Source organism: Bos javanicus, chromosome 14, assembly GCF_032452875.1.
Source record: "Bos javanicus breed banteng chromosome 14, ARS-OSU_banteng_1.0, whole genome shotgun sequence".
In the NCBI taxonomy this organism is placed as follows: domain Eukaryota; kingdom Metazoa; phylum Chordata; class Mammalia; order Artiodactyla; family Bovidae; genus Bos; species Bos javanicus.
Window position 1 is genome coordinate 45,416,135 of NC_083881.1, and position 24,346 is coordinate 45,440,480.

Genomic DNA, 24,346 nt, shown 5'->3' on the forward strand with positions numbered 1-24,346 from the left:
ATATATATATATATTCATATATATGTGTGTGTGTGTGTGTGTCCCAGGTAGCACCTGTTATAAAGAACATGCCTGCCAATGCAGGTAGACATAAAAAGATGTGGGTTCGATCTTTTGGTCTGGAAGATCCCCCGGAGGAGGGCAAGGCCATCCATTCCAGTATTCTTGCCTGATGAATCCTATGGACAGAGGAGCTGGGCTGGCTACAGTCCATGGGTCACGAAGAGTCGGATATGACTGAAGCGACTTAGCATTCATATGCATGCTATACGTATATATATAGTATATGCATGCTATATATATATATAAATTATGATTCATTCACCAGCATATGGTAAAGGAATGATTCCCCAATTAAAAAATAAATAAATAAAAGAAGTTGCTTCTTTAAAGAGCTTTTCCCTAAGAAACTCAGCTAATGTAGCCCCTTTCTAGGCAAGTGCCATTATGCTAACTTGTATTATGGACTTCAACCCTCTTATCACTTTCTGAAACTGGCTTATCACATTCAAAGAGTTTATTTCCCAGTTTATTTCATTACTCTCTCTCCCCAACCTGACTGAAAGCTTCAGAAGTGTGGTTAACTATTTCTGTCTATAATGGGGGTACGGCATCTGGTACCTACTAGGTATTAAATACTTTATCACTTATCTGTTGAATAAATAAATGATAAAGTACTTTATTTGTACTGAAACCTGTTGCATTAACAGTGTCCCTTCAGCTGGATATTAAACAACTTAATTTCCCTCTTTAGCTTAACAGTAACTTAGAGATAGTCCATGGGGTCGCTAAGAGTCAGACACGACTGAGCGACTTCACTTTCACTTTTCACTTTCATGCATTGGAGGAGGAAATGGCAACCCACTCCAGTGTTCTTGCCTGGAGAATCCCAGGGACGGCGGGGCCTGCTGGGCTGCCGTCTATGGGGTCGCACAGAGTCGGACATGACTGAAGAGACTTAGCAGCAGCAGCAGAGATATTCCTTTAGGCTAAGCCTTTTCTAGGTAAACTCTCATTGCAGGAAGCAATTCTTTCTTGCAGGTTAGTTTCTCTGAAAATTATTACATCAAAATCTTTGTTTACAAAGGTTTGTTTTAGTTAAAGGAGGGGACTTTCCCAGGCTGAAGCACCTAATTGACTACTAAGAAAATAGTTCTAAGGATTTTTATCTATCTTATTTTCATTTGCCAGGTGCAAACAAAATGAATGAGGGTTTGGGAGAGGGGCAGAATCTTTGAATTGACACTAGAGATGACCAAATTTCTTGAAGGACCTTAGAAGAGGAAACTGTGTAGGCATGCTGTATTTTCTAACACTCGTCTGATAGGAAGATATCACACATATTTGTTCAGAAGCCTTCAGGTGAGTGGTTGTTTGGATGTACATCCTTGTTTAATTAGGGAACCCATTTCGTGGGCCTGAGTAGACACTAGATGGTATCTAAGTTTCAGGAAACCCTGGGTGAAGTAACTGGAAGTATTGACAGACAGGTATGTCTCTTCCTCTAGCTGCAGAGGAACAACAGACACCATGTTTTGGTTTATTGAAATGCCTTTTTCTTTTCCCCCAACTTGCCCACTGAGAGTTACCATGAATTTGGCACCATCCTTGAAAATAATTTCAAAGAGAAAATTGTGATGGGTGTCGCATGTGCAGAAAGGCTTGATTTATGTTTTTTCTCTGTTTAAGAGGGCAGGGTATGCTATGCTATGTAACATAATACAGCTCATCTATTAAGAACTTTTTCAAAACCTTGTTTATTTTGCTGCACCAGGGCTTAGTTGCAGCATCTGAGACCTTTTAGTTTCAGTATGTGAACTCTTAGTTGTGGCACGTGGGATCTAGTTCCCTGACCAGGGATCGAACCTAGGGCCCCTGCATCGGGAGCATGGAGACTTAGCCACTGAACCACCAGGGAATTCCCTCTATTAAGAACCTTTATCAAAGAATGTACAAAAATTTCCCCTGCTAGTATCTTGCCAACCTCATTCAGTCAGGGAAACCAGAATCTACAATCAGGTGATGTATTCAGAAAGAAATACAGACATAAAGTGAAACTGCCTGAACTATGGAAGTTATTTTCTTAAATTGAGTAGGAGAAAGAGAATCCCGAAAAGGAGGCAGAAAGAAATTTGAGGGTAAGAAAAACTATGACTTTACAGTTCTATATTCATGGCATTTATTGAGCACTATAGCAAGTACTGCAAAAGTCTAAATTCCCTTGAAAATTAAGCATGAGCTTATACACCCTAAAAGAGGGGAATAGAAATATGCTGCTATGGATTGAATTGTGTTCCCCCTTAAATTCATATCTTGAACTCCTAACCCTCAGTGCAACTCTATTTGGAGATAGGGCTTCTAGAAGGGAAACAAGTTTAAACTAGGTCATAAAGGTGGAATCTATAGAACTGCTAACCTCATAAAAATAGGAAAAGAGACCTCTCTCCCTTTGAACACACACAGAGAAGAGGTCATGCTTGCACACAGCAAGATGCTGATCACCTGAAAGCCAGAAAAAAAGGACTCACCGTAATCTCAAACTCAAACTCAATATCAATCTCAATCTCAAACTCACCTCAACCTCAATCTCAAACTTCCAGTCTCCAAAACTGTGAGAAGTAAATGTCTGCTGTTAAAGCCACCCAGTCTATGGTATTTTGATAGGGCAGCCCGAGCTGACTGAGACAAATTTCCCACCTTGCACTTCTCTTGGAGGGCTAGCAGAAGTTGCTGAGCCCTGAATCATAAATGAGGTAGCTTTCCTTATAGAGCTTGAAAGACCAGACTTCCCTCTTAAAGTGCTCCCTCCAGTGCTACGTGACATGCATTACAGAGAGTAGTAGTCACTTATTTTAGGTACTCCTTCTTGCCCCAAACACACACCAAGTGGTGAGATTAATATTAAGAATTTGTAGTTGTTTAGTCGCTCAGTCGTGTCTGACTCTTTTGTGACCCCATGGACTGTAGCCTACCAGGCAGAGTCTCCTGTCCATGGGCGTCTCCAGGCAAGAATACTGGAGTGGGTTGCCATTCCCTTCTCCAGGGGACCTTCCAGACCGAGGGATCAAACTCACGTCTCTTGTGTCTCCTGCAATGGCAGGCAGATTCTTTACCATTACTGCAAAAACAGGATATCTATTCATAAATATGTGTCTTTATATGATCTGAACAATCATATAAAAACCATTGATAGTAGAAGCTTCTATAAATGGGCAGTGGAGGTCTGAAGCAAAACGGAAATTTACCCTCCATGGTATATGTATTAATACTATTTAAATTTTTACCGTAGGCAGGCATTTTAAAAAGCTTAAATTTAATTAACTTAATAAAACACTTTCCCATTTTTGCTGTGATTTTCTTAATTTAAGAAGGCTTTCTATTGTGCACTATGCTTGGATATGACCCTGAGGTTGGCAAGGTAAAGTTCAGAGAATTTCCACCCCACAGAAGCTATAATGATCATGTCACTCTCACGCTTAAACCCTCCAGAGCTTCCTTTCAATGTCTGAAGGAAGAATAGAATCAATTACACTTTGCAGCCTGACCACTGTCCACTCTCCTTTGCAGCCTCTTCCAGCCCAGGCAACATCTTGTTCTCTGCCATACCAGGCTTCCTCTAGTTCCTGGAAATCACACCTCACTTCCTCTTACCTCAAGGTCTGCTAACACATTGTTCTCCCTGTCCAAGGGCTATCTTCTCACTGCTAGTTAACATATGTGAGATGTGGCTTACAATCACACTGGCCCAGTAGCTCCTATTGTTATTTCTTTCCATGTACTTATAGATTTGAATATTTACATATTTGTGTGATTGATTTATGCTAGCTTTCAATGAAAGGGTTATTTTAACAAATGACTGACAATGTCGGAATCATTCTACTACTGAGTGGGAAACTGTAACTAGCCCTTAATGACTCCTGGTCTAATACTTTCAGATCTTTAAGAAATGGGTGACCTACTGAAGCAGAAAGTGCTTCAGCTATATATAAACTTGCCTTTCTGGATGCTACTTTTTTAAACTTTTTATTTTGTATTGGAGTATAGCCAATGAACCGGAGAAGGCAATGGCACCCCACTCCAGTACTTTGGTCTATAAAACCCCATGGACAGAGGAGCCTGGTAGGCTGCAGTCCATGGGGTTGCTAGAGTTGGACACGACTGAGCGACTTCACTTTCACTTTTCACTTTCATGCATTGGAGAAGGAAATGGCAACCCACTCCAGTGTTCTTGCCTGGACAATCCCAGGGACAGGGAAACCTGGTGGGCTGCCACCTATGGGGTCACACAGAGTCGGACACAACTGAAGTGACTTAGCAGCAGTAGCAGCAGCAGCATAGCCAATGAACAATGTTAATGACAGTTCCAGGTGGACAGCAGAGGGACTCAGCCACACATATACAGGCATCCATTCTCCACCAAACTCCTCTCCCCTCCAGGCTGCTACATAACTTTGACCAGAGTTCCCTTGTACACTGTTTTTAAAGTAAGTACATATCCATTTTCACACAGAGCCTATAACACCTTAAAACATTACTGTGCTGTGCTTAACCGCTTCAGTTGTGTCCGACTCTTTGCAACCCTATAGACTATAGCCCTATGGACTGTAACCAGGCTTCTCTGTCCGTGGGATTCTCCAGGCAAGAATACTGGAGTTGATTGACATGGTTGGGAAGATCCCCTGGAGGAGGGCATGACAATCCAGTCCAGTAATAAAACATTAATAGCTAAAATTAATGTTTTGTCTAAAACATTAATAATTAAAATTATGTTTGTTAATGAAGAAGTGGGCAAACATTAATAAAATAAAATCAATAGGCTAACTACCTATTTCTCCTCTTTCTGTTCCATCTCCTATGAAACCAGAAAAAGATTTAGTAACAGCGAAACAACAAGGAATGAGTTCTTGTTCTTCTACTATTAACCTTTCCCATACACAACCTCAGAACTTGTGTTTCCAGTTTCTATGTGTGGGAGCTTATGTGTAAGATGTTCTAGGCGTTCAATCAGTCTCTAGGGAACCCACCAGTTTGTCTTGATTCCCAAAGGACCAAATCAATCCCTGTCCTGAGTTTCAGGCATTTCTGTTATAACGATGAATATAAATGGCCTCCTATAGCAGGTGCTTTGCTGTTGTGTTAAAGAGAGGAAGTATTTTCCTCAAGGGGGTCCCCAATATTCAGACACCATTTCTTAAAGCCATACCAGTGACTGAAATGGAAGCAGGGACAATCATAAATGTGTGCAATGAAAATGTGTTTAATGGTCACTGAAAATGGGACCAAACTCAGAACAGTTCAGGGAAGAGAAGATGATGGCTATCTGATGAGGTGTCACCTACAGTCAGCATCACACATCTCTGGTGATCAGAAAGAGAAGGTTAAATTTACCAGACACTCTGTTTCATGTCACCCTTGGCCCCTGCCAATGAAGGATCTGTCATGGGAAGATGGATGTAGTCTGTCCGCCAAGCGAGTGTTCAGACATCGCCCCATGGATTCAGTTCTGAATCCCCGGGTCCCATCCAGTCTAGACTGAAGATGGACTCCAGCTTCCAAGTGTTCAGGGCCTGCTGCTCACTGTAGTGGGTCCCTTGGGAAGAGCCAGGGGGATCGGCCAGACTGCTCCAGGAATATAACAAATGACGTGACTGCAAACTCAGAGTGTCTGTTTCCTGTCAGTGGGTGATTAATAAACAGCCCACGGTCAGGTCCCGAAAGGCACAATCAATACACTGTCTACTCTGTGACTCTATAAAAATGGGGCTTTTCTCAAGATGACAGCTAATTACACTTCCTCTCCTCCCTTCCCCAACACACACACACATACCAACCACCACCACCACCTCTATTACCATTATTCATCAAATAGTTATAGGGAGGCCAGATGTGGAGCTAAAAGTTTTAAGAAGTATCGTAAGAAAATATATGATTCCTGCTCCCAGGAGCTTAGAGTCCAGACTCACCTAGTGCTTGTATAAATGTGCCTAAGAGCACCTCAGATAAGTATAACAATAATAGCTAGACTTAGTGAACACTTACTACATGTTAAACAGTGCGATGAGCACTTTACACGTTTTAGCCGATTTAATCCCTTTGAGGGTGGTATGATTTTTATCGTCACTATACCAAAAAAGAAATCAAACAGAAATACAAATAGGTTAGTTAAAATCTGCCTGAGGTAATAGAGCCAGAGTGCAGGAGATCTGGGGTTCAAGTCTAGGAGTCAGTCTGGCTCTAAAGCCTGGTATCTTATATGTACTCCCTGTGAACAATCATAGCTATAATTTAGTAAATGTTTCCTATCCAGGCAATGTGCTAGGTTATCTCATATGCATTTACTTATTGACTGCTCATGGTTAGTGATTAACCTCATTTATGCATTACTAATCTAATTTATGCATTACTTTTTAAAATGCTTTCATTTGTTCCATTCCACATTTCTGTAATAACTACTATTTTTAACTGATAGATTTTTAACTGAGTCATAAACACTTTCCCAGGGTTAACACTGCAGGGCTCAGTCCTTGATCAGTTTTCTCCAGAGTTTGACTCCTGCATGTGAGCATTATACGACAGTTCAAGAAAAATGCCTTCAGGCAGTATCCCAGGTAGGCGTCACCTCATAAAGACAATAATACTGCCATTTACTTAGTATTTTACAACTAACATTCAAATTTACCTGAGTCCCATGGTCAGTCTAAGTGCTAGTAGCTCAGACTGTGGATGTCAAAGCTAAAGTTCAGAAGCTGAGAGGCAGGGCTGGAGTTAAACCATTTGGTCAGTACTCACTGACCTTTGTTCATTCACTAGTTCACTTAAGAAACCATCATGCTGTGGAGAAAGAAAGCTGAGTAAGACGCTCTGTCTTCTGTAATTCACAGTCGGAGCAGAAGAGCTGAATTTGTTCCCTCTAAATATTTTCTACTCGGTCTATGGACCCACTTTGACCTTCTGGTGGAAAGATGTTGGTTTGAAAGCGCAGATACTCTGATCCCTGCTGGTAATACTTGCCCCTGGGGGCCACTTTTTATTGCCTGGGATAGTTTGAGCCAGAGAGAATCACTTCATCTCTCTCTCCATGAACTCCGGTGAAAAGCAGAAACTGATCTTCTCAGGAGACAAGAATTGAGCACGTGGCCCTGATGGGGAGGCTGGCTTTGCAGTGTTTTTTTTTTTCTTTTTTTCAGCCTCTGTAAGTGAAGGGCTCTGGTGGCAACCTAAGAACAAATCAGCAAACTGCAGGACCTCAGAAGGGGCCTACACTTTAGAAATCATGGGGTCCAACTCTCACAAAAGCAGCTGGTGGGAGTGGATGGGGGAGCCAAAAACCCTTTAGGCAGAGCCAACTTCCACCAAAAGCTTGGGGGCAATGGAAAGACCTGGAAGAGGCAACTTCAGCAGTTCAGTAGGTACCAATAACCTTTGGATGATGATGGTGTTGATAAAGACGATCAGTTCAGTTCAGTATAGCGGCGAATCCTACGGTGGTGTTTTTTCTGCCCTAGGCAAGTTTGTCCTCTGCTGATTCTCTCTGGCTGGAACTACCCCAGGCAACAAAAGTGAGTGGGGAAAGGCATGGGCTTTCGAATCAGACATAAGTTAGAGAAGTTTCTTCTCCATCTGTGCAACCTTGGAGATTAATGACTGCAAACTCCCAGAAGAGCCTCTGAGCGCAGCGCGTGAATGAGAATACTTGTTATTGGGGATCTCAGAACCCCTGAGAAGCGGGTCAGACGAGAGCGGGGTGTAGTGTCTGGGGCGCACTGCAGGCTGCGCTGAGATCTTGGCTGGATCCGACGCTCAGGGTGGAGGAGCCCAGCACAGCGACTGCTCAGCGTGCGCCCAGTCCTCCCACCACTGGTTGCGGCTGCCAGGAGGCCGGCCGCTGGCGGGAAGGGGCCAGGAAACCTCAGAGCCGCACGGAGACAGCAGCTGCCTTGTTCTGCAGCTTTTTTTTTTTTTTTTCGCCTCCCAGGGGCCAGACATCCCCGCCCCATCCCCTACTCCCACCTCTCGTGCCACTTCTTTCCGCCCTGGTTCTGAAAGTGTTAACCCCGGAGCGTTTCGCGCCTCCCCCTCCCGTCCCCCACCCCCCACCCCTACTCCCCGCCCGACTCCCGCCCAAGGTTCCTAAAAAAGAAAGGTGCAAAGTTTGGTCCAGATAGGGAATGAATGATCAAAGCCCAGCCGATACTTCCTGTTGCCGGGACACTATATATAAAGTGATGAGTGCACGGGCAGCCGAGACGCACCGTAGCGCTCGCCCCGCAGCCGCCGCCTCCGAGCGCCTGAGGTTTCCCGGGGACCACAATGAACAAGTTGCTGTGCTGCGCGCTCGTGGTAAGTTCCTGGCCCGGGACGCCGGCAGCGGTGCTCTGCGCGCCCGCGGAGGCTCCTCGCCCCCTGGTCTCCCGACCTGCCCGCCTGTTGATGGGGACAAAGCTCAACTTGCTCCCTTTCCCAGGAGAGATCTGGGGTCAGGTTGGAACAGGAGACACCTCTTTTCAAGCTGATTGTGCTTCTCCTAGGGTGTCCCTTTACACTGGAAAGTTCCTGCTGGGTTTATGAAGAAGAGCTCCTGACCATTTTTATTGGAATGATTTTTTTATACATTTTATTTATTGGCTTTCTTCATCTCAGATGGCTCCATACCATCTTTGCTTAACTTGAGCATCCTTATTATTATTATTAGCGGTAATAATAGTATCAAAGTAATTTGAGAGATTATTCTTAATGCTAAGAATAATAATTCTTAAAACTACTGTAATTAGAATGAAAGTTGGATGCAGTGAATATGACATCATTAGTGTCATATTAAGTGGCTTATTTGCCACTTAAGCAAATATTATAGGAAATTTTGAATAATTGGCACCAGAGAAAAGATCATACACACACACATATTTCTTATTGTGCAATTTAAAATTTTAATAACATTCTATTATTAAAATGGGACATTTCAATTTCAATGTAATGTGGAAAATACTGGTGAGATAATGTTAACTGGGTTACAAAATAGATTTAAATAATTGAGGTTCTGCACTCAATAGGGCTAAAAGTTATTTTAAATTTGGAAAAAGAAAGGAAATTTGGAAAAGAAAGGAATGTCTGTAATTTTTAGCTTCTTTTACTTAAATTTACATTTTGACCAATCAAGTTAATAAGATTTCTATGTAGATTATTCTGTGACCAATGACTTATTTCCTTTGTCACTAAAATGTAGACTGCATTGAGATATGAATCAGACATTCATGAAAGGACAGGAAAATCCATATTTAAGCCACATATGTGTTTTGAAAGTTGTTGCAGTAACTGCTTGAATGTGAATGTCCAACCCACTAAGAGTGAATGGAAGGCTAGCAAGTCCTCCAATTAGATCTTGGGATACACACACATGAATAAGTAAATAAACAGCAAAGTCACTAAAGGAAAGGTAGATTAATAAGAGGTCACACTTAAGCAAGCTAATCTTACGTATAGGTACTATGTATACATATATGTGTATAAATATATTTGTATATATGTGGGTATATATTATATATATATAATATAATTTCACTAATATGGAGAACTTTTTAAAAAGTGAACCCTTATTTAAAAAGGACACATATAAAGAACTGCACAAATCATAAGAACCTAATTAAGTTTCCAAAAGTGAATACTTGTAAGCCAGCACCCAGCTCAGACACCATCACATTACCAGCACCCCAGAAGCTTCCTGAGCTTCCTCCTTATCACCACGACAGTCATGGCCAGAGGAATCAACATTCTGACTTATAATGCTATCCATGAGTAAATGAACTTTATGTACTTTTTTGTGTCTGGCTGCTATCACTTAAGGTTCTACTGTGAGATCATCTCCAGTATTGGATGCACAAATGCCTATCCATTTCAGTGCTGTATAATATTCCATTACATGGCTATACCACAAGTGACTTAATCATTCTAGGTTTTGGCTAGTATAAATAATTCTGCTATTAATATGGGGACACTTTTATTCTTCCTAGGCTTTTGTATGCTGTCAAAGATTTGATTAATAATAAACATATTATCAGTAACTTTTAAATTTCAGAATTTCCATTAAATAATATGTATATCTAATAATGGGCTTCCCTGGTAGCTCAGATGGTAAAGAATCTGTGTGCAATGCAGGAGACCTGGTTTTGATCCCTGGGTCAGGAAGATCCCCTGGAGAAGGGAATGGCTACCCACTCACACCAGTATTCTAAGTGTTCCAAAATAATAAGTAGACAAATGTTTTGATATCTGGTCTGTATAAGGATGTAGATATGTATGTAGATAATACGATCTGAAGATGTTACATTATCAAAAGAGAAACCTTTTATTGTGTCTTGAACCTAGTAAATACTTCAAATAGGAATGTGCTCCCTTTCCCTTCTGTAGCTTCTGAGATTGATTTTATTTTATAAATAAGTGAGAAAAGATACTTTGCAGTTACATATGAAGAGTCCAGATGCCCTTTCATAAACACCAAGAGGTAGTGCTAAGAACTGGAAGCATTACGGCTATTTAGTCCTTTGTACCAGGCAGGCCACTGGATACAAGACACAGAATGGAAAACATGGACACCATTTCTGTCCTCATGGACCGCACAGCAAAACGGAGAAGGCAGATACTAGAATGTCTAAATGAGAATAACAAAAGGGGAAGTACGAGGTGACTTGGGAATATAAAAGATCCTGCCTTCCAAGACCTTATAAAGGCAGCTGCTGTGCAGTGGTTATGAGTTTGGTTATTTGGGATCAAAATTCAAAATTCAAATACCAGTATTTTACTTGATAAAAGATGGTGGGCAATTTATATCTCTCTTGTGTTTTAGTTTTCTGTAAAATAGAGATAATAATATGCACACGTGCAAGATAACCACACATAATATAGAGTTCCTATTCCACAGTAACACTAGCTTCTAGTCGACATTCTAGACCCAAGTGAATTATGTAAACAAAGTGCTGATGATGCTCAGAGATGGGGGAGAGATGGCCACCAACTATTACCTTGCAGGAGCAATAGAATGTTTATTATTCTCATTATACATTCCAAATGTTTCTTATTTGGAGATAAAATCAAGGCATCCTGAATTTAAGAAGTGGAAGAAGATAAAATTGTGAGGCAAACTAGAATTCTAGATTCTTTTTGTGACACCAGAGGATATGCTGGTAGGTAAGCATGAGAGGGTGTGGTCATTAGGACTAATGCCATAGTCGTGGGCTTTCTGAAATGCTCACTCATGTAGTTAGAGACCTGCTCTGCAAGGTGAGGTGGTGACATCACCAAGTCGCTTCTTTCATGGTTGCTCAAGGAGCCTCCTGATGCTTTGGGAACATCCTAGTCTAGTCTTAGATTTTCACTGGTGGCTGAAACTTCCCATCAAGGAGCTCCAGAACTAGCCACTGACCTTCTCAAAGCGAAGGTCTAAATTAATGTTAAGATGCTAGGACTTGGGGTGGGGGATGGGGTGAAGCATTAGGAGGTAGTAAATTTTTTTTTCGGGACAACTGCCTGATACATTGGTCCTCCTTATGTTTATTTTGGTTTCCTTGCCCTCCCCCAGTGGTTGAGTATATCTGTCTAGCCTTTTTGTTTGTTTGTTTAAGAGAATGATAACTTGAAGTTTCTAGGAGAATCTAACATACACTCCGCAGCAGTCCTGTACTTCTGGCTCTAGCAACCTCTCTGGCCTCTATCACCCATGAACCCTCAGCACAATTCCTAATTTCTATCTGGCCTTTAATTTTACTTCTTATTCCTAATTTCAATCTGGCCTTTAATTTTACTTCTTAGGTTAAAACCAATCTTAGGTTGTCAGATTCCACTGGTCAGGGAAGAAGGCGTTCTGTGACAGATGTTTTATCTACATAGTTTAGAAGGAGAGGTATATCAGAGTCTCTCAAAGGGGCACTAAACACACTCAAATATTCTTGTCCTCCTATCCACTCACTTGCCAGCTGGGTCTTGCTCTAAGCAACCCTCAGCCTCCCTGCCTGCATGTTCCCTTTCCATGAAGGCTTTCTGTGAGAAGCATTACCTTCAGTATCTCATTGACCAGAAGTACTTCATTCAACCTGAGTCTTTTCTTTGCAGCCCAGGAAAAAAAGGACAGTGAAGTATATTGCAGAGAAAGAGTACTTTCATTAAAAAAAAAATTATGTTTACATTATTCAAAGTCTTGCCTAATGACGCCTGGCTGCCCCTGATGTTTTTACTATGGAGCAGAGATGCCAACATTATCGGTGTACCTGTGTATCTTACCTTGTGGAGCAGTAGTTCTCCATCAGATCAGACTTCTTCCATGCGCTTATTAAATAAATCCTTTGTAACAACTCCCTTGGAGAAGGCAATGGCACCCCACTCCAGTACTCTTGCCTGGAAAATCCCATGGATGGAGGAGCCTGGTAGGCTGCAGTCCATGGGGTCGCGAAGAGTCGACTGAGCGACTTCACTTTCACTTTTCACTTTCATGCATTGGAGAAGGAAATGGCAACCCACTCCAGTGTTCTTGCCTGGACAATCCCAGGGACGGGGGAGCCTGGTGGGCTGCCATCTGTGGGGTCACACAGAGTTGGACACGACTGAAGGGACTTAGCAGCAGCAGCAGCAGCAACTCCCTGGCTCTCCTGAAATGAAATTGAGAGTGCTTATATTTTTACCTACATACAGAATTTTTTCAAATCAATATACTGGCATAACTATACTATGAAGGAGAAATAAAAAGAAAATGATTTATAATGAAATAAGCTTCACTAGAAGATTTAATGAAGTAATGATACATTAGCATCTTTATGTAGAACTGTCATGAACAGACCATGAGAAACAGATGAGAGCACGTGGGGTTCAAAACCATGATTGGCGTTGGCTTTGGGCTGTGATTTTTTTTTTTCTTTAATTTTAATAGGTATACACGTGCTCCCCATCCTGAACCCTCCTCCCTCCCCCTCCCCATACCATCCCCCTGGGCCGTCCCAGCGCACCAGCCCCAAGCATCCAGCATCGTGCACTGAACCTGGACTGGCATCTCGTTTCATACATGACATTTCACATGTTTCAATGCCATTCTCCCAAATCTTCCCACCCTCTCCCTCTCCCACAGAGTCCATAAGACTGTTCTATACATCAGTGTCTCTTTTGCTGTCTCGTATACAGGGTTATTGTTACCATCTTTCTAAATTCCATATATATGCGTTAGTATACTGTATTTATGTTTTTCCTTCTGGCTTACTTCACTCTGTATAATAGGCTCCAGTTTCATCCACCTCATTAGAACTGGTTCAAATGTATTCTTTTTAATGGCTGAGTAATACTCCATTGTGTATATGTACCACAGCTTTCTTATCCAATCATCTGCTGATGGACATCTAGGTTGCTTCCATGTCCTGGCTATTATAAACAGTGCTGCGATGAACATTGGGGTACACGTGTCTCTTTCCCTTCTGGTTTCCTCAGTGTGTATGCCAAGCAGTGGGATTGCTGGATCATAAGGCAGTTCTATTTCCAGTTTTTTAAGGAATCTCCACACTGTTCTCCATAGTGGCTGTACTAGTTTGCATTCCCACCAACAGTGTAAGAGGGTTCCCTTTTCTCCACACCCTCTCCAGCATTTATTATTTGTAGACTTTTGGATCGCAGCCATTCTGACTGGCGTGAAATGGTACCTCATAGTGGTTTTGATTTGCATTTCTCTGATAAGGAGTGATGTTGAGCATCTTTTCATGTGTTTGTTAGCCATCTGTATGTCTTCTTTGGAGAAATGTCTATTTAGATCTTTGGCCCATTTTTTGATTGGGTCATTTATTTTTCTGGAGTTGAGCTGTAGGAGTTGCTTGTATATTTTTGAGATTAGTTGTTTGTCGGTTGCTTCATTTGCTATTATTTTCTCCCATTCTGAAGGCTGTCTTTTCACCTTGCTAATAGTTTCCTTTGATGTGCAGAAGCTTTTAAGTTTAATTAGGTCCCATTTGTTTATTTTTGCTGTGATTTTTTGAAATGGTGAACAAATCTCGCTAAAGTTTTAAACAAAATACAACCCTCTTTCAGGCTTCCCAGATAGCACTAGTGGTAAACAACCCGCCTGCCAATGCAGGAGACTAAGAGATGCGGGTTCGATCCCTGGGTTGGGAAGATCCCCTGGAGAAGGGCATGGCAACCCACTCTAGTATTCTTACCTGGAGAATCCCCATGGATACAGGAGCCTGGCAAAGTACAGTCCATAGAGTGGCAAAGAGTCATAGATGACTGAAGCGACTTAGCATGCATGCATGCACAACCCTCTATCAAATTTTATGTTGTTAAATTCCTTGAAAATTCAATAGGCATAAAAATCTTACAACACACATACATAGGTCTACATATGTGTGTGTGTATATATACACACACATATATATGTATGTATGTGTGTGTGCTCAGTCACTCAGTTGTGTGCGACCCCATGGACTTTAGCCCACCAGGCTCCTCTGTCCATGGAATTTTCCAGGCAAGAGTACTAGAGTGGGTTGCCATTTCATACTTCAGAGGTTCTTCTCAACCCAGGAATCAAATCCACTCTTCTTGCTTCTCCTGCATGGACAGGTGGACTCTTTACCACTGTGCCACCTGGGAAGCCCATATGTGTGCATATATATACACATATGTGTGTGTGTGTGTATGTATATATATACACATACACACATGTGTGTTTATATTATATACACATATGTATATATATACGTGTGTTTGTGTATATATATATATGGAGTTTGAATCCAGGCTCATATAATGATAAATATTTTTTTTTAGCTTAGATCACTTATACCATCATCAGTAGGACATTTGACAGTGTGTGTGGGATTTCCCTGGTGGTCTGGTGGTGAAGACTCTGTGCTTCCAACACAGGGGTAGAAAGTTCAGTCCTTGATCGGGGAACTAAGATCCCATATGCCAAATGGCACAGCCAAGAAAAAGAAAGTGTGTGGAATATGGGATTATTCTTGGTCACTGGGGCATCTAGCAGCACACAGAAATTGTGACAAGAGAAAATCCCACACAAATTTCCAGAACTTCTAGGGGATGGTACGACCCCTGTGGTAAACAAAATATGAACTCTTTGCAAACAGAGATTTTTTTCCCAATTCATATTTATAGCCTCCAGGTCTCCACAGTGCCTGACACTAAATGTGTGTTTGCTGAGTCAAAGGAGCTACGATGAGATTTGCTGGGGTGTTTGTATAATGTACCAGCAGTTTCCATGGATATTCCAACAAAATGTAGCTTACTGTCAGAGATTTCACATGCTCATGTCAGCTTTGATCTCTTTCAAAATACAAATATAATGCCCTACCCACCTGACCAGTATTTTTCCTACTTATTTTTGTCCATTTCTACTGTGAAGGTACAATACCTTCATGGAGGTCCATTCTTAAGAGAGCAACAACAATGAACCAGACTTATATACTGACCCTTGCAGGTGCTACCTAACTGAATCCCCTTTCTGACCTTCCCATCGATGTTCATTTTTTGGTTTGATAAATGTGATACATTCTTAAAATATCCTAATGGAGATGTCAAATAGGCATTTGGATTCAAAAAGTTCAGAGAAGCCTGGACTGGAGATCAGAAAATCTGGGTCATGAGCAGAGAACGGGTTTTGAAAGCCATAGGAAAGGAGGATTTCACAGGGCAAGAGAGGAGGGCAGGACACAGCCCCAGAGTGCATTTCTGATACTGATAGGTTTAAAAAAAAATGCACATATGAACAGTACTAGCAGCCATGTTTAGAAAAGAAAACAAAAATCAAAATAAAACTTCACAACCCACAAGAGCAGGAACTAGTCAATCGGAAATCCTAGCAACATCTGTAAACTATCCATGCAAGAAGAAGGAGTGAGGTATAGCCAACTTGAAATACACATGGTATTTTTATGTGACATGTAATTAGTTTTAGGAACTCACTACCACAGAATATTTATTTTGGGGTAACTAGCATAGAAAGTCTAAAAAAAGAATTCTTTTAGACAGTTGTAAGGGATAAGAATAGTGTTACAACACATTAGGTAAGAAGCTGTGTGGTACCCACTCCCTCTCACATTTACCTGGCCTTGCTAAATGAATGTTCCAAAGGCCAGAACAGTCTACAGACACACTAAAATGGTTTCTTTCAACTACAAGGTGACATAACTTCCCAGGTGCTTGGGTAGTTTTTTTCAAGCCCAGTTTCTCAGAAGCACCTGAATCAGCCAGACCATAAATGGATAGAGGATACGGGAGGAAATGCAATGTCATTTCTGGAGCCCTTCTAAAAAAGTAATGTGCTCCCAAAAGTTCTGATTTATTACTTTCCTATTGAGATTTTTTTTTAAATCCACCTCTTTTTATCATAGTTTTAATACAGTGAAAAACATTAATTTCCTAGAAGCATCTTCTATAAAATTAAAAAGAGTAGCCTTAGGATTCTTCACCTCCATTTAGTCTGTACCTTGGAAGCATTTTCTATAACAGCCTCTTAAATAATCAACTATAAAACAGGAAAATCAGTGTCAAGATGAATATAGATTTAAAAGACAGTAATTCATCTAAGCTTTGTGACTGCCTTTGGTAAATTCAGTTTTCGTCTCTGGCCTTTGATCCCTAAACCTCTATTGCCATGTAATATTACTTTCTTGTTCAAAAACGTATTTTATTCTTAGAAAATGTGGATATCAAGGCCCTATTCTTAAATTCCCTCTGGCATTCATACCACCATCATCACCACCAACAGAAGTAATTTAGGAAGTCATCTGTGAGGTGTAATGAGAGTAAGACCTCCGCAACAGCAGTCAAGAAGCAAGAGACCTTATTCCTCAGTTTTGCCTTAGACTCTGAGGTCCAGTCTGTGACTTCATTTCTCTGGGTCTTTGCTCACCTTTAAAATAGGTGTGTTGTACCACATGATATCTGGAAGCTCTGCTATAATTTTATACTTTTGGCTCATCCCCCTGGGCCTCTCATAGTGTCCCATGCCAGAGCAAACCCAGCCCCAAACTATTGCCTGGCCTCTGCCAGTAGGCTGCAGGCACTGAAGCAGTTTGCACAGTGGGGAAAAAAAAAAAAAAATTACGTTTTTGTCATTAAAAATAAATTAAAATGTTTTATTATATATTGATACTATTTAAAATGCCAGACATACAAAAATCAAATGGACTTAGTTATCTATGAAAAAAAGCATACTAAAGAAAAATTTTTTAAATCTACTTTGTTGCAATTGTCAAAGTTCCTTGTGCCCAACTGGTTTCATTGATAAGAAATTCTGTTTAAGTGAAGGAGATCAAAAGAGGAAGCAGCTTTTTGAAATGTCACCTACTTTTAAGCAGTAAGAATTCTGTGTTTTAGGATCAGATTATTCTTTTAAGCTAAAAACTATTTTTTTTTTTAATTCGGAAACAAGACCTTTTTGTCTTTAGCTAGCATAGAAGCCATTAATGTGCATATTTTCATATCCTACTTAGAAGCCCTATTCCCTCAGGACTTACTAAAGAGATGTAATTATGGTCACCAGCAATCTCTTTAGCCTCTTTGAGCAGAGTTTTCTTTGAATTTGTATTCACAAGGAAGCATTTCACCTTCAGGCGAAATAAGCATGTTAATGGGTAGATTGGCATGACCATTAATACTGTGCTGGAATACTACATTGGGCTTCCCTGGTGGCTAGATGGTAAAGAATCTGCCTGGAATGGGGGAGACCTGGGTTTGATTCCTGGGTCAGGAAGATGCCCTGGAGAATGAATACTACGTGGGCTGAGAGACAGAATCCTCTGTTCCCACACTCTGTTTGCTGTCTCTTAATAGCCAGTAAAAGGGGAAAAAATCAACAAGATTGTGCTAAAATAATGGGTCAACTACAAAGTATGAGTGATGTTTACTGAACAATGATGTAGCTATTCCTGCTGTTTGTAAGCCTTCTCCCTTGTCCTACCTTCCAGAAACATGGTAACATTGTACCTTCCAGCTTTCTCTGGTGAGGAAGGAGGTGGATGTGATAGTTCTGGCAGATTTGTGAGTTTAAATGATACAAGTCACTTGTACATTAGAGCACCTCATTGCCTGTATATGACTCCCAACATTTTCTTTCCCAGCAAACCAACCTTGTTCCAGATATTAATTTTTATAAGATCCTAGGTCCTGGACAGAGAGGACAATGCTAACAGCCTTCATTTTCACAAAAACCCTCTGATGCAGAGACTGGAATCTGTTTTACAGGCAAGGAAATTAAGGTTCAGAGAAGTGAAGTAATTTTCCCTACGGTGACCTAGCTGAGGATTTTTTTTTTTTTTTCTCTCTCTCTAATAGGAGCTGAAATCTAGCAGTGGAGTCCAGTGAAAAATACTCACAAAGCAGAGGAAAGCCTCTGAGTTCCTTCAACCAGAGTTCTTTTCTCTGCTGGAGATACAAACGTCCTGGGATGGGACTCAGAGTCATATCCTTGGGCAAAGTGATCCCAGTGGATTTTTTAAATGCTTTTTTCACCTGCTCCTTCAGCTAGAGGAGGCCACTGTTGTTTTTCTTTCCTGATGAAATTAAATATCCCAGCTTCCTTACCGGACTTGAGTTCTAAGTCCAGACCCTTCAGGATAGAGAACATGAGGCAAACACTTTATAGTTTAGCTCCTTTATTAGAAACGGCAATCCTAGGGAAGCAGGGGCTAGCAAAAGAAGAGTAAGCAAAAAAGGAAGACAAATTTAAGCGGGTGCTTGACTGACTGAGAAGCTGCTGTTTTGTATAAAGTACAACAGACTGCTCAGTCTCACAGGACCATCTTCTAGAGAAGTTGTGTGAACTACTGCATTTCAGGACAGAAGATCGAGGAATTTATTCACCAGGATAAATGATGTAAATGATAGATAGATAGATGCATAGATATAGGATGAGGTGGCATGGATGGCTGTATGGACAGATGGACAAAATATAGATCTTCCAGAATTTTACATTGTGTCATAGGTGATCACTTAAATGCCTGTCTCCTTCCTAACACTGCAGGTCCCTAGCGAGAAGAGTCAATTGTTAAAGGCTTAGGTTCAGACAGGATTAGGTTTGAATCCTATCTTCAGTGTATACTAGCTCTGTGACTTTTGAGCAATCACTCAACTTCTTTGAGGCTCCGTTTCTTCATCTATAAAATGGGGATTAATACTATCATCTCAGAGGTGATTGGAGGGGTAGATGACAAGTGAAGTATAGAACTTACTATGTCATGATGTTATAATATACTATGCTATTATTATTCACCATGTCATCCAGTACTTCCAAAAGGATGTTTCACATTGTTGTAGGCACATGATAAACATCTACATGTTTAAGTCACATCCTGTTTTATTCTATTTCCATTTCTAGTTTCTATTTCATTTCCTAACCACCATGGCTGTTCTTTTCTAAATTTCTCTCTCCAGATGCCCTTAACCATATATTGATTGGGCTTCAATCTAAATCATCACCAACCAGAGTAATTCATAAGATGATGTGAACAAGGAATTATCTTCAAAGAAAGGTAGAAATAAAATGGGACTTAATAATTGATGTTCAAAAATATCAACATACTAAAATGTATTGCCAATTCTGAGTCCAAAGTGCCAGGAACTTTGTAGCTGGAAAATTCTGGAAAATTCTAGGGATGTCACCCTTGTGCTTGTCTGGTGGGCTTGAATGGATATAATTAAAAGGAAAATTGTGGCCAGCTCTGTTGTTGAGTTGAAATTTTCAAAATGGATGTTATATCCCAAATCTGGTGATTATGACCCAGCAATTCACCTGCAATGCAGGAGACACAGGAGACATGAATTCAATCTCTGGGTCAGGAAGATCCTGTGGAGAATTAAATGGCAACCCACTCCAGTATTCTTGCCTGAAAAATCCCATGGACAGAGGAGCCTGATGGGCTACAGTCCAGGAGATTGCAAACGGTTGGACACAACTGAATGAATGACTAAACAAATAAGCAAAGAGAAGAAATTAAGATCTGAGATTCAAAATGCGGGAGATGTCCACACATCTGCCTTGGAAAGTTTGACGTGTTTACTTGCATCACAAGTTCTTAGAGATTTTTCTCATTTATTTGTTAATCTAGCAAATGTTAATTATCTGTAAAACTCTGAAGCAGCAAAAGCACCAGAAGCAAATCTGCTCTGACAATTCTTGTAGATTCCAGACATAAACAAGGTACTGCTAATTAATTCTAAAAGCCTCCAAACAAACAACTAAAGGGAAAGTTCTTGAAGGGAACAACAACAAAAAGCATTTAACGTTAAGTTTTACCTAGAGACAGTTCTTCAGCCTCACGGGAAGCAAAGAGTGTAAAGTCTGGCCCAGCGATTCATCTAATAAATCATAATTGTTCCTGTTTCCTTTCTCCTGTTTATGTAGCAAAAGCTGTTGGCAGCACATCAGTTCCTAATCGATGAATAGATTTAATGCATTTGCTCTGCATCCTTACCTAGAGACCTCATCCTGGCTGTTCTGGAAATGATTAAGCAGTGGCAGACCCTCAGGTAGAGAAATGGAAGCAGCAGATAAACCTCTCAAATGAGCCACCTGCTTTTCCCACATTTACCTTCAAAATAGAAGCTAAATACAAACAGAATGATCCATGCAAAATGCCAAGCAAAATGAAAGATGCTTAAAAAAAAAAAAAAACTTCCTTTAGGCAAATTTTGTCATCACTATCATTTTACAGATAAGAAAGTTACAGATTTTGTGCTTGTCCTTGAAAACGCATCCTTTACCTGGAGGCTCTGTATGTGTCTATAGAATCACCAGCAATCCTAATTATACCTAGTAGGTATTCAATATCTACTGGATTGAATAAAATTAAAATATATATTGGATACTTGCTGTGTATAAGACACCATGAAAAAAGCAGGGAATGTGTCAGTCACTCAATCATGTCCAACTCTTTGTGACCCCATGGACTGTAGCCTGCCAGTCTCCTCTGTCCATGGGATTCTCCAGACAAGAATGCTGGAGTGGGTAGCCATTCCCTTCTCTAGGGCACTTTCTGATCCAGGGATTGAATCCAGGTCTATTGCGTGACAGACTGATTCTTTACCCTATGAGCCACCAGGGAAGCCCATAAGACCTTATGCATGCTGCTTGCTAAGTCGCATCAGTCGTGTCTGACTCTTTGCAACTGTAACCCTCCAGGCTCCTCTGTCCATGGGGTTCTCTAGGCAAGAATAATGGAGTGGTGGCCATGCCCTCCTCCAGGGAATCTTCCCAACCCAGGGGTTGAACCCACATCTCTTACAACTCCTGCATTGGCAGGCAGGTTATTTACCACTAGCGCCACCTGGGAAGCCTGTAAGACAACCACGCTAAACATTTAAGGTATATGGAAACAAATCCTTTTCTATCTGAGCCCTTTAATCAAATCTGTGGAACTGCCTTTCAACCAAGTCAATGATACAAGTTGGGAAGATACTGGAACTGATTTTAAAAACGAGTCAGAGATGCTTTTTCTGAAAACAACTTAAGAATAGGATAAATAACTGACTGGGGCACATTTTAGGTTTGTGACTTCCTACTGAACAAGAGACTTCAAAATGTCTCCAAAAATGAATCTGATTCAAAATGTTCCCTATTTCCCACCTCCTGTGTAATTAGCATATGTAGTCATGACTCATTCTTGTCTGGAATCTTATTCTTTAGCAAGTTTATTTGTGTCCCTTTACTCAATTGAAAACAATTGTATAGGAATAGATGAAATAAGAATTATCTCTTTTTAGAGCTAAGATAATGGCCAAGGGTTATTAAGCTGGTGGTTGAACTGAATTTGGAACCCTAATATGCAGGTTCCCAGCAAAGAGATCTGGTTAGTTCATATCAATCTAATGGATCTAAACCCTGTACATTTTTCATATCTTATTATTCATCATCCATTTAGCATTTTTCTTGAAACTTTCTGTAAAATCCCTACTCTTTTTTTCCTTCTTTTTTTTTCATCTCATCTTGCAAATGTTTGTAAAGTCCCAAAGGTTATATTTTAACATTTTTTTATGTATAAAATCCCTGGGTAATGCCATGCTACTTCTCTGTTTCTGGAACCATTTATGTGCTCATAACCCTGTGCTAAGTCACTTCAGTCGTGTCCAACTCTTTGCAACCCCATGGACTGTAGCCTACCAGGCTCCTCTGCCCATGGGATTCTCTAGGCAAGAATACTGGAGAGGGTTGCCATGCCCTCCTCCAGGGGATCTTCCTGACCCAGGGATTGAACTTGCATCTCTTTAAATCTGTGTCTTTAGCTGCATTTCTCTCCTGAATACCTGATACATATATTTAAGTGTCTACTCGACATCATCACTTGAGTCTCATTGTTGGAGGACCCAGAACCAAATTCATTGTCTTCCTCCATAACTGCCTCTTTCTCCTGCTGTCAGTAATTAACAGCAACACCACATACCTAATAGTCATAATTCATGGGCATGTCCTCCTTTACTCTTTCTAGTACCTCCCTCCACGGGCAATTAGCTAACATATATCTATCTTTTCTCTCCTCCTTACTACTACCTCATTTCAGCTTCTCATTTCTGACCTGTTTCTCTTTTGAGTCTTTTCTTGATCCTTTTTTTACCTTTGTTTTCCCTCTCATTGTTTTGCAGTGATTTGTGACTTTTTACACCAACAGAGGCTTTTGGATGAATTCTTGTAGGAAATAGGAACATTAACTTCCTTGGCTCTATTGTTCAGCAATATTTCCTGAGCATAGTAATTGTCTCAATAAGTGTTTGCTGAATGAATGAACAAATAAATAATTTAAGGATTGGAAGAAATAGGGAAGAGGCCACTATACCAGGTGTATGCTTAATTGCTTAGTCATGTCCGACTCTGCTATCCCATGGACTGCAGCCCTCCAGGCTTTTCTGTTCATGGGATTCTCCAGGCAAGAATACTGGAGTGGGTTGTCATGCCCTCCTCCAGAGGATCTTCCCAACCCAGGGATCGAACCCAGATCTCCTGCATCGCAGGTGAATTCTTTACTGTCTGAGCCTCCAGGGAAGCCCCATTATACCATAAGACTATAGAAAGTTAAATAAGCTAACCTTCATAGCAAAAGAGTTTTTTTTTTTTTTTTTAATAAGCTTTGTAGTTTATACTACAAGAAATCTTTAGGAAACTCACTGTGGTATATATCCTGAATGTTTCTTTTCTTGGCTAAGATGAATTGTAAAATATCATGGTTTCCAAATTGACCAGAAGTTTAGCTAACTCTGGTAGTCCTCAAATAGTTCTTTGCGGCAAAGATCATGACGAGGGATCACAAAAGGAACTCCCAAACCAAGTAGTTATTTCAAGCTTTGTGTGGGCTCCTTTTAATGAATTTTCCATAAACGGAAACCCACTGGGTCACTCGTGGTTCTTCATACCGGAGAATAAGCGCAGCAGCAGGGGACTGACTGCATTGCATCACGCAAAAGTAAACTTGATGGAGAAAGTATATTCCTGTATCCTTTAAGCAGCAAATACCGGTAGTCAGCTATACTGAAATCACGTGTCATCTAAGACATTTCCATATCAGTTACTTGGACAGGTGCTAGTCTTAGCACAAAGAAAGAAACACCATCCATTCATGTGGACTTAAGGAAGGCACTGGGTGATCTCACTTCTATAATCTCCTAACACTATGCTCTTGAGTCTGAATGAAAAACTAGCATGTTAGGGCTATGCAGTGTTAAAGGATTTGGTCAAAATATACTATTCTATGGCACATGCTCTGGGTTTTAATTCTGCTTCCACTAATTACTGTGACCTGGACTGGTTCCTCATTTACTTTTGTACTTTTGTAGCTGGTGGACAGATATAGAGTGGGAAGAGGAAGAAAGAAAAAATGGAGAGAAAATTCCATTTTAATGTTTCTTTATCATTATCACATGTAAAATAGACAGCCAGTGGAAATTTGCTGTGTGACACAGGGAGCTCAACCCAGTGCTCTGTGACAACATAGAGGGGTAGGATGGGGAGGGAAATGGGAAGGAGGTTCAGGAGGGAGGGGTCATATGTATACCTGTGGCTGATTCATGTTGATGTACAGCAGAAAACAACACAATATTGTAAATCAATTATCCTCCAATTTAAAAAAAAGTTAAGCATGAAAAAGCAGCTTCTTTTATAGGAAACTATAATATAGGACACTCTTATATAGGATACTTCAGGCTTCTGCAGAGACACCTATGCACGAGTCCTAGCTTTTGCAGATATTCATCAGTATTTATTCACTTCACACAAAAATTACTTTTGTACTCTTCTTAGACTTTAAATGTTATCAGCTGGCAAAGGACACAGAGCCAGTGTTAAGATGGACTGTCCTCCTTTGGCATGTTTTTCATTGCTTTT

The 24,346-nt window shown here is 40.7% G+C and overlaps 1 protein-coding gene and 1 non-coding gene across 2 annotated transcripts in view; both read left to right on the top strand.

Moving 5' to 3' along the window:
- The first annotated feature begins 8,129 nt into the window (after positions 1-8,129).
- TNFRSF11B (TNF receptor superfamily member 11b) overlaps positions 8,130-24,346 on the top strand; it is a 29,287-nt gene continuing 13,070 nt past the window's right edge. The window contains exon 1 of the mRNA XM_061439085.1: positions 8,130-8,340. Coding sequence (XP_061295069.1) covers positions 8,311-8,340 — 30 coding nt within the window. The 5' untranslated portion in view covers positions 8,130-8,310. The remainder of the gene's footprint in view (positions 8,341-24,346) is intronic.
- LOC133260873 (small nucleolar RNA SNORA42/SNORA80 family) lies at positions 16,927-17,061 on the top strand. Its single transcript, XR_009741012.1, has one exon. It is a non-coding gene; the product is annotated as a small nucleolar RNA SNORA42/SNORA80 family (small nucleolar RNA).